We start from the raw sequence: 11,094 nt of genomic DNA, 5'->3' as shown, positions 1-11,094 counted from the left end.
CCTAGATTGTCTGAGACGCTGTTGTTCTTTCCCTAGAGCCTGCTGTGAAACAGTGCCCCCACTCCACCCTATGTGGAAGTGAACTGCAGTCACATGGTGCACCCAAAAGGCCATCTCATACAAGTACCTTATTAGGAAGCTTACCAGCTCTATTATCAAGGAGGTGAAAACCTGTCCTTTCTTACATTTAGAAAGGAAATTACTGTCTTAATTCCGTATAACATACTAATTCTAAGCAGGTTTTGAGTCTGTTGTATGTTCACACTACAAAGTGTTACAATATAATAAAAACAGGTGGTATGCATGCTAAGAAAATTTGCTTGAGTGCACTGAATATACACAATTTTCCAACAATATCACACACAAAGCTCTTCACAGCTGCAAAGCATTTAAAGAAGCTGCAAGTAGTGGTGATGCACCCCCAGATCTTCCAAAGCAAAACATTTTGCTTTGTCTTTGTCAAATTAAATTGGCAGTGTAACTCAAAAGTTGCAGTTTGACTAAAAACAGATGAATCATGTATAATTGATGATTCATGTATAATTTCCTGTTAGTACGATACATGGGAAAGTATGTTGATTTACTGTAAATTAACTTAAAGATTCGTACAATTAAAATTAGTACATAGTAATACTATATACAGTTAGTATCTAGTATAGAATTGGGATTCAGGTAGTGATAGTTAAGTAATATAATGCTTTCTAATTATCTTTGTTTAAGCACTTGAATAACACTTATGAAGTGTATCTAAAGAACTTTAAGATACAGGACGGAAACTACTGGTATATTTCTTTCTCTATACCGACTTGGTCGACATAGAACATTGGTAATCATATGTGTCGACAGAGAACTGACAACGTCACAATGTTCTGCAATTGAGATGCTATTTTAAGATATAACTGCAAGGTAGCTAACACAGCAACTGTTTGTCTCTCTCCATGCCCACTTTCTTTGGCTACAATTATAAATGCAGCTTGCATGGACATCAGTAACCGTCCATCACCTAACTCAATGAGCTATAAAAATCAATTTTTTTTTCAAAATCATAACTAAAATCTTTGACTGTGGTAGATATCTACCACACCAGTTATGGTTAAATTAGATTGTAGCCAGCAGTTCATGCTGGCTTACGTTACTTAAAAAGTGCCTCATACACTGAGGCAGCTGCCCACCCGGAATCTACTGTGGCTAGTTCATTTTCCTGACAGTTTAAGTTTACTTACAATCAACAGCATTGTAGCAAAAGAACCGACGGTAACAAGAGAAGCTTTCGGTAAAGTGTACAGTAGTTTGTATACATGCCCATGTTGCAAGTGAGTTTGTTGTCGACTGTTCTTTCTCTATTAAATCAACTTGTTTTTATAACAATGACAAGCTAGCTTACACTGGCCGGCTAATGTTGGCTAACAACAGATAGCCAGCTCGGAAGTTGAACGGTTCACAACAAGCTAACTCAGCTCCATAACGTTGGGTTAGCATGCGAGTAGTTTCTCACCTTATGGTTGTATTGACAGGAAAACGTTTGATAAGATGTGTTTGCTTGTTCTATATAAATTCAACTAGCTGTTAACTATAGTTACCTCTGTAGAGCAACTGCTAGAGCTAGCGACATCTCTTCTCACTCAGCCTTTTTTTTTTTTTTTTTTCCTGTCAAAACTTTATTGACTAAATGAAAAAAGAAAAGAACAACGGCGATAAAAAAAACAATACAATATAATTTAATTTTTTGGGGGTTAAAGCATTTGAAAAGTTTGACGTTGTACTTGTGCTTGTATGTTATTTTTGAAAATTACGTGTTTTGTTTTTTCATAAGTGGAAGCACATACGAGCAAAGTCTGGGGACTTCGAGGTTCTTTATTAAAGTGAAATTATGAAGTGATTACCCGCCCTCCCCCAGCTTTATCTTCCTTTGCACATATAATTTGGAAGAAATCTTACATTTGTGGATGCATCAATAACAAACAAAAATAAAATAAGATGAAAAAATGATATGAGTTAGTTAGATAAAAAGTTTTTTTAAAAAATAGAAGAAAGAAAACCATTCAAAAAGGAGATCATTTACAAGAAAATTACTTCTTCTGTTATGCCTGAAAAAAATCACTTAAATTTTAGCGCCTAATGCAATGCTTTACCCATCTTTTTGTTGCAGGCAGTAACCAGTAACAAACAACAGAGGTCAGTGTTGCACAGTTTTTGCTTGAAGCTACCTCCTAGCTGGTAGGCTGGTGACTGTGTCTCAATTCATTGTTGTTAACAGAGGGAGACGCAACGTTTCGAGGTCGGGGTCACCTACAAAACATCACCCCTGGAGGTGGAGGACCTGACTCATGGACACATCAGCAGGACAGTGCTTAGCAGTTCTGAATACACTTGTCATGAGGTGTTGAAACAAACCCATGCAGTCAGTGGGACCATCCCTTCATGATGTAAAATCTAAAATAATTTTTCTTAAGAAATCAATAACATTTAAAATCTTTGCACTGAGCTAAGTAAGCAAATGAAAATTCACTGTTGTATTTATAGCTCAACCATTGTATACAATCCAAACAACTGAAATTTCAAATTCTATACAATGTATGAGCCTATAATGGCTTCACATACAGACTGAGTTACTATATGTTACATGGTGTACTGATATATGATATATATCAATATGCAATATGCAGTCAATGAATCCAAGCATACATCTATGAGTCACCGGTTCATGTGTTTCATTTGAGGTTTACTCTATATTGTGCCAGGTAACCATTAAAAATATGATACTTAACTCCTACTATTGAGGCCAGCACTGAAAGTGAGAGAATAAGAGGCCACCAAAAGTTCTACCATGATTCAACCAGACTCTCTCACACACATTCAGAATATTGACCCTGTGTCCTGCATTGTCAACTACCAACCCAGGACAGATGATAAATTTGTAAAGAGAATGACGGGTGAGTGGAGGAATAGATAGATAAGTGGATGGATGTGTGGGCGATGTTATAATTGCTCAATCTAATAAGTCACAATAGAAAACAAATTTGTTTTTGGAAACTAATTTTGAAGCTAAAAGTAGTTAATAATCGAGACATCAGTCTGCAGTCGTTCAAGTATGTCTTTATTTGAATCAACAATTAATGATAAATGTTATGAGGACAATGATGTTTTTCATGAAATAGGAATGTGGTTTCTCAGACTTTGATATTTAAATAACATTGGTTTCAGAGCACCTTTTTTAACTAGATATTTTATTTCATTTATTTTAAACATTGGATTTCCTCTTCCACCTGCCATCCATGTTTTTTTTTTTTACGTTTATTGACTTCATTTCACCAGTGATGGTGCTATGAACTTTGCAACTCACCTAAATCCCACGCATCTTTTTCCTTGGAGCTGTCAATTGCTGGAAACCATGCTTTCCTTTGCAAGTTTTCAACCAAGTGGTTTAATATTTCATTTTAGTCAGATTTTAGTCAGTCAATGAAAAGGACAAATGTTGCTGAATAAGTGCCAACTTTCCTCATTACTCCAAATTGTGCAAAGCACGGCCTAACATGAAACATGAAAAATAGGCCTGCCAACAGATTGATTAATGGGGTTTATGTTTTGAGGAAATAAAACAGAACTGTATGTCTATTTTTTTGGACCATCCAATTTTTCACAAGCATATATACAACAACAGAGACATCAATATTACTGACTGAAAGGGAGAAACACTCTGAAACCTGGAACAAATAGCAAAAAATTACAATATAGCCTACCCATTATATAACATTTCCTTAATTGATAGTCATCTACCGGATTGGTCTCTCTTCACCAATGCTAATACTGCTGAAGTCATTGTTGGAAAGCCTTGCGGTCAACCAATGCAGACTGTAGTCCGGGAATAAACCGAGCACCGTCGCCCTTTGCCCTGAAGTGTGGCTGCAGCATCCAAGTAGTCTCTCTTTCTCAAACATGTCACTTTTATTCAGGTTCAATATCAGATGCTCGCTCCCGAAGCCCCGGGCACCAGCAGTGGCAGTGTCATAGCGACTCCTTTACAAGTTTATTTGTGATTTATACCGCCTGGCGTGAGTCACGACAGGAACCAATCACATAAACTGCATGGCATGCCCCCTCCCCCTCCCTGGGGAGTGGGCCTTATCTTTGCCTGGGATTAATGTGCAGGGTGCAGTTAGACCATCAGGGCCCGGTCTCTGTCTTCACCGCTGAGCAGTGGAGTTCTTTCAGAACTTGTCTTCTGTTATAGAAGCTTATAGTGGTGGCTAAACTCTTGGAGCTGGCCTTCACAGTAATCAAAACAATCAGCTAACATGAACAAAATACTTTTATGTAATTTATTTCAAAATGAAACGTTTACGATTACTTGGAATAACATAAAACAGACTAGACCATCATTGCATAGGCCATATGTTAACATCAGGCTGGAGGAGTGACTAAAGCTCTTTTCAGCAGGTTGACTGAAATGTCATCAGTGACCTTCAACCAAACGCTAGGCGGTACGATTCAAACTGTTGGTTGCTGTCTATGGTGCTGAAAACATCCAATGTAATTTATAGCTTATGTAGCTGAGAGAGGCCAGGCCTCAAGTTAACTCATACAGTGAAGATATCAGATTTAACTAGGCCTACATGCGTAAAAAATTACATTATCATGGTCAAAGCAAGGGACAGTATACAAGAACATACAAGAAGCTAACATGGTTTAGTCATGCTTTACATTTTAAAAGTGTAACAATTTTTCCAGCAATCAAGGTCTGAGAGTAGTACCCATTTACATTAAGCAATATTTGCTTTATTACCAAAGCGCCCAATAGTGGCGAAATTGCATGAAACTTGACAGTCCTATTCGTAGTCTCAGTCTGTATAGTTGAGCCAAATTTGGTTGTAGTTGGATGAAACCTTCAAAAGTTACAACAGGTTGCATTGATTTGACCACACCCACAAAGGTTTGACAGCCAATCATGGAAACAGATAATTGATGTTTCAAATTTAACATCTGAGAAATGTTCTGGGTCGTTAAAATGTGATATGTATGGCATTTGGTGAAGCTTGGTTAAAAGATGTCAGTGAGGGAGTCAAAAGTCTGTCTAGAAAAAATTCTAAATGTCGGGAAAGATTTTATGACGCAAATGGGCGTGGCTTATATCAATCTCTTCAGTATCTCTGTCAGTTTTCAAGATATTAGTGATTTTATGCACTACTTGTCAAAAAATTAATAACTCATTAATTATATGAGATATCAACAAGCTATTTACAAGCCACTATTAGCGTGTCATGGGATACTTGAAAGTTTAAAACTGGAATCTTGTTTTTAGCCTTCCCTATCTGGGAGTATAGCGATTTCTATTTAGCAATTAATGTTTTTGTTTTTGTTTTTTACCATAAGGTACCATAGTGGGGAAACTGCTTGAAACTCAGTAGTCTTATTCAGGGTGTTTGGGTGTTCTAAGGTATGGGCTGTATTACGGGTCGTCTAAACATGATACGTGCCACATTTGATGAGACTTGGATCAGGATGTAGGATAGGTAGTCAAAAGTGTATTTAGAAAATAATTCAAAATGGCGGGAAACTTTTTATGACGCAAATTGGCGTGGTCAACGTCTCATGGTCCAAGAGATATTAGCTGAAACATTGTTTGTTGATTTATATCACTACCATTTTATGTAGCTGCAGCCCTGGAGAATGGGGAAGATGTTCACCAATTGTCAGGCTTGTAGCCTTTATAGATTTTTAGATGTCATCATTGATTTCTAGCTTCAAGCATGTAGGACTTGAAGCACACTGAAAAACGTAAAGAAGAAGTTGTGTGATTTACTGCAGCAACTACAAGAAAGCGGTGTCAATCCAATCCAACCCGAGATAACCTTCACTTTTCCACCAAACATTTCCAAATCTGTTCATACCTGGATAAAATACCGTGCATGACATAATAGTGATAACAAGCTCAAATGTTCGACTAATGTGATTTTTTTAACTGATGTAAGCTTCCCTTTTTTCATTTTAGCTCTGATAAAACATTTCAGGGTTTATTGTGTTTATACATTTATCACCATTTAATCATGTATCATACAGGCAGAAGAGGTAAAATACGATGGTTTCAGGGGATGGGGGGGTCTTCATGTTCAGTTTTCGAGAGAGAGGGAGAGAGCGAAAGAAAGAGAGAGGGAGACAGAGAGCGAGAGAAAGGGAGAGAGATAGAAACTCAAGTGAAACAGCCGAGGACCACGCGCTACAGAAGGCGGACGAAGGCACGCGACATGTCTGAAGGATTCAGGTAAGTTTTGATGCAACAGACAGAAAAAGCAGCTTCATAATATGTAGGATGTTAACAGGACAATGAAAAAAGACAGATATAAGGTATAGGCTATTCTTGTTATGCTCTGCTAAAGATATTACCTTAGTTCGTGTATTATTAATATTATCATTAGGGTATTGTTTTTTATTACTATTATCATTAGTAGGCTTTTATTTGTATTATCATTATTATTATTATTACTATTATTATTATTGTTATTGTTATTATCAATAATCGTAGACTTCACGATAGATCGGAAGAAGAATGTACGGTGCCAGGGTAGAAGCAGGGTATGTTGTATGAATCCTCATGTAGAATTGAAAGAACAGGTTGACTAGGAAAGGTTTCTAAGCTTCATTAGAAACTAGCTGAGTCAGATCGTGAAGAATGTGTCTGTGAGAGGACGACGAGCCCAGGCAACAGTCCCAAACACGTCCTCATAACGTGTTTGGAAAGCGCGCTGTCCGCGGTGCTGAAATCTGGTTTCTGCCTGATTTTGTCAATGGACAGCGAGCACACAGAGCACCGAGCCTCTCCCAGCTCACAGCGCAGCTTATTTGTCTTAAAAGCACGGTTGTTTTAAAGGGGATTTTAAAATACCTGTCTGCTCCATCCAGAGCTAATCACAGGCACGGTTGGGCAATTCCCTGTTGACATTAGTCCTGCTCAGCAACCACTGGCCACTGATCAGTTGGGTGTGAGTTAAGTGCCTTGCTCAAAGGCACCTCAATGGTAGTTGATAAGAGAGGCATGAGGACTCCTCAGCAGTAGGAATGTAAAACAGGGCGTTGATGGAAAGGAGCATGCGTGCTTAGTCAACTCTTCCTACAAAACGTTCAGCACATCTGGCGTCGCTTCTCACAGCTGTTTGTCTCATTTTTCTGCAGGTGTGCGTGGATATGCTACAGGTGTCGTGCTCGCAGATCATGGTCGCTGGGATAAACGTGGATGTACTGACAGACAGCGGATAGTATGCCTGCACAGTTGGCACGGCTCACGCGATGTGGCACAATATGGCACGCGTAAAGATGGGTCTCTTCGCTCTCCTGTGTCTCCCCACGTTTTTCTTCCGCGTCCTCGTGCTCTCCCACAGCAGCAGCATCTATGAGCGGTCGGTGGTCCCTCGCGCCGTGTCCCGCTCCGTGGCTCGCATGGACGGAGACGTGATCATCGGCGCGCTCTTCTCAGTCCACCACCAGCCGTCCGCGGAGAAAGTGGCCGAGCGGAAGTGCGGGGACGTCCGCGAGCAGTATGGTATCCAAAGGGTGGAGGCCATGTTCCACACGTTGGACCGCATCAACACCGACCCGAACTTGCTTCCCAACATCAGCCTGGGCTGTGAGATCCGGGACTCCTGCTGGCACTCCTCTGTGGCCCTGGAGCAGAGCATCGAGTTCATCCGGGACTCCCTCATCTCTATCAGGGATGATAAGGACGGATCCAAGTGGTGCATTGACGGCACCCCATCCAACCAGCCTCCACCCAGCAAGAAACCCATTGCTGGAGTGATCGGACCAGGATCCAGCTCTGTGGCCATTCAGGTGCAGAATCTGCTGCAGCTCTTCAACATCCCACAGATTGCTTACTCTGCCACCAGCATCGACCTGAGTGACAAGACTCTGTTCAAGTACTTCCTGAGGGTCGTGCCTTCAGACACCCTCCAGGCCCGGGCCATGCTGGACATTGTCAAGCGGTACAACTGGACCTATGTGTCTGCGGTGCACACTGAGGGTGAGACACCATCACTGACCTCACTAACTGGAAAACCATTAGAATATTCCAATAATGTGCCAACAGCCATGTTGTCTGTTAGTGAATGATACAGTGAGTTTTTAATGACCTCATCATTAAGTGTGGTATTTCCAAGTCCAACATTTTGAAAATATACAGGATAACCAAACAGTTTTTTTTATCAAGACCTTGTACACATTTGGGGTGTTTGATGGGTTGACTTGAAATTGAGTTGTACTGGCTTACTAAATAATTTGATAAATTGACTGGCAAGATTCGGCAAAATTCAGGCCTATGGGTAATTTTTCGGTCTGCATTCCCAAACAATTCACATTATCATACTCACAGGTTTTTGTCAATAATTGCAATTTTGCATGTGCACAACCATGTTCGTCTCTTGGAAAGGACTGGTGCACTCTTTATTTACATCTCCCTGTCTCAGTCTCTCATTATGGCTTTTTGGAGCAGATAGTCGCGTCCATATATGTGCATACTTGAGTACACCGTAGGATTTTTATCCATTTTTCTGGAGTTGAGTTGTTGCATGGATATTACTTTCGGTGACACACCTTCCCACGCATTCCCATGCAGCATCACAGAGCTGTGTGTGCATGGATTAAATGACCTGCACTAGGGTGTGGACTGTAAGTACAGTGTATGTCGAGTAAATATAGGGTGGCCTATTCCTTTGTTTCTTTTGTGAAATGTATGTAATGCTAATTTTTCCTTTTCCTTGGCACTTTGTTATAATATGTTTTAGTATGTGGAACCAAAGCTGGAGGTGCTTGGCTGTGTTATCAGAGTAGCCAGTCACTGTTTTTAAATGTCGATATGTTGCCAAGCACACAAGGGACCATTTTAGCATTAACAATTTAGGTGTTCATTAGAAATGTTAAATTAATTCCATGGTTAAGTCAGGAGGATGAGGCTGGGAGGAGAAATTATAATACTGCTTCAAATTTCACCAGGTCCATATAAATTAAAATGAATGTCTTATCTCCGCAAAAACCCTAGGTATAATAGTGTTCAGTATTTCATACCGTGACGGGCTCACTTTCTTTTTGGGAACTCTTTTGCTCATTTGTTCAGCCGAACAGCACAACAGTCATGGCGGAGACAGGAGGTAAAAAGGAGAGACGAGTTGGGTAGACAGAGTAATTACTGTGAAGTGAATTATGTCCATGGCTTTTCATTAAAGTCTTAGTGAAACACAGTCAACTGACGTGCATCCAAATTATGACTGACAGGCTACATTACCCAGGATTCCCCCTGAGGAACTGGGGACTCACAGGGAGTGTAAAACATCTTTGGAAAGTCCTATTATAGTCAGGTGTTGGAAAGGGGCTTTGACACAGGTTGCTGTGATAGAAAGATAGATGAAGAGAGGGAGTTAGGGAGCTGTAGTACCTGGAGGCATAACTAGGTGGCGTCAGCTGTCTGACCTTCAGCATACCTACAGGAGGATCCTCTGGGACTGAAGTCATAATTTAAGAGTAATGAAAGACCAGCCTGGGGAATGATGAATTTGATTGCAAGCAACATCACTTATGCTACAGCATGAGTGGTAAAAGTAGGATACCTTCTAAAAAATATTCAGTTTAAAGTGCAAACTTGTTAGCTTTAATTGGAATTATGTCTTTCTTTCACATGAAGAACTTATGCAAATATAAATCCTTACACTGAGTGTATGCTCAGTTTTGTAAGAGACAACAGTTGAGAGGTTTAGAGACACAGTAAATTTTTATATGTGAGACTTCACATCATATTTTGCCTGATGCAGACCTTACTCTGACCTTTAAGAAGTCATATGTAAATCCACTTGCTTGTTTTGCTCTATCTTTAGTTGTCTCTGAAATATTGGTCACGACTGGCTTAAGCTCATGAGTTTTCCCTCTCCACCACCTTACACAAGTTATAAATGCAGCTTGTTGCCCGTAGCAACAGCTAGGGCTGTGAAATTGCATAAATTACCTGTTCTGATTATCATCAGTCTGGTAGGAATACTCAAAGCAGGTTTTCAGTGGTCATTGTCAAATGGGCTGTCAGCTAATGCACCACCACCCACCTGTCTCATAGCCTAGATGGAGAGAGTAAAATAATTGGATATTATTATTTCCATTTACCAGTGGGAGAACGAAATGAGGCATATGAAAATGTCATCAAAGGACTATTGGAAAACCAACACATGGGCCCATTGTGTGCCAGAGTAAATGCATTACTGTGATGCCTATTTTGGCTGCGGTCTTCCTTGCTCTATAAAGCCATGACATGCACAGATAGAGTATTTGTTCTTCACCACACATATAAGGGGAGTGCCGTGTGGAGGCCCTCAGGAACCTGGCCTCACATCAAGGAAATTGCACTATTGCAATGTTTTTAGATTTTTATAGATACATGCACATTCAAACACACACACACACCAACACACACAGACATGTTCAAGGATGCACCAGTGATTGGATTGTCTGTGTAATCCAGCTCTCATGCTAAAGAGCCGTGGGCTTTATCAACAATCCAGACCATGGCACATTAGTCAAGCACTGCAGTTCAAACTGAAATAAAAGATTTAGACTCAAACAGCTTTGCGGGGCTCTTGATTTGGGTGGCTTGATTTGGATGGTTAAACAAGGATAGCCATCTTCTCTCTATTTATCTATCTATCTATCTATTTATCTACTGCTTTTGGCTTTGATTGCAATCAGTAGTCAGTAAACTCCCTGACACTCATTATCAGAGGATCAGAGCTTCAGCTCAGTCAGGGCTTGACACACTGAACAACTGCTTGGGGGTGTGCTTTAAGCATAATTGATTGTCCATCAGTGAAATAATTAGAAATGTATGGCTGAAAGTAATTACTCATTCTATTTAACAGTGCCAATGTGTGTTTGCAAGTAACAAGGCATGTAATGCTTGCGATTTCTAAAAAATTTGATTGTGTCACTTACAATCAGAAAATAATCTAATAATCAGAGATATCACAGCCAAATTATTATACACATCCACAAAGACTCGTTTAAGAAATGGGAATACCAGACGGTGAGAATGCATTACACAGGGAAAATGTTTAATGGTTTAAAGACAGA

The 11,094-nt window shown here is 39.9% G+C and overlaps 1 protein-coding gene and 1 long non-coding RNA gene across 3 annotated transcripts in view; both read left to right on the top strand.

Moving 5' to 3' along the window:
* LOC147819084 (uncharacterized) overlaps positions 1-2,693 on the top strand; it is a 102,834-nt gene extending 100,141 nt beyond the window's left edge. The window contains exons 5-6 of the long non-coding RNA XR_015437296.1: positions 2,150-2,175; positions 2,258-2,693. This is a non-coding gene — a long non-coding RNA (uncharacterized LOC147819084). The remainder of the gene's footprint in view (positions 1-2,149; positions 2,176-2,257) is intronic.
* Positions 2,694-6,179: 3,486 nt separating this feature from the next.
* Positions 6,180-11,094, top strand: part of grm1a (glutamate receptor, metabotropic 1a) — a 32,802-nt gene continuing 27,887 nt past the window's right edge. Inside the window, exons 1-2 of one of the 2 annotated variants that reach the window (XM_023407073.2) lie at positions 6,180-6,259; positions 7,168-8,011. In XM_023407073.2, the coding sequence (XP_023262841.1) occupies positions 7,282-8,011 (730 nt within the window). In that variant the 5' untranslated portion in view covers positions 6,180-6,259; positions 7,168-7,281. Of the gene's footprint in view, positions 6,260-6,846; positions 8,012-11,094 lie in introns of those variants that run through there. The other variant, XM_087174189.1, reaches the window with a different exon arrangement.

Source organism: Seriola lalandi, unplaced genomic scaffold, assembly GCF_002814215.2.
Source record: "Seriola lalandi dorsalis isolate HSWRI2012SDOR001 ecotype SW California unplaced genomic scaffold, Sedor1 jcf7180002054326, whole genome shotgun sequence".
In the NCBI taxonomy this organism is placed as follows: Eukaryota; Metazoa; Chordata; class Actinopteri; order Carangiformes; family Carangidae; genus Seriola; species Seriola lalandi.
This window is presented reverse-complemented; position numbering and strand designations above follow the sequence as displayed.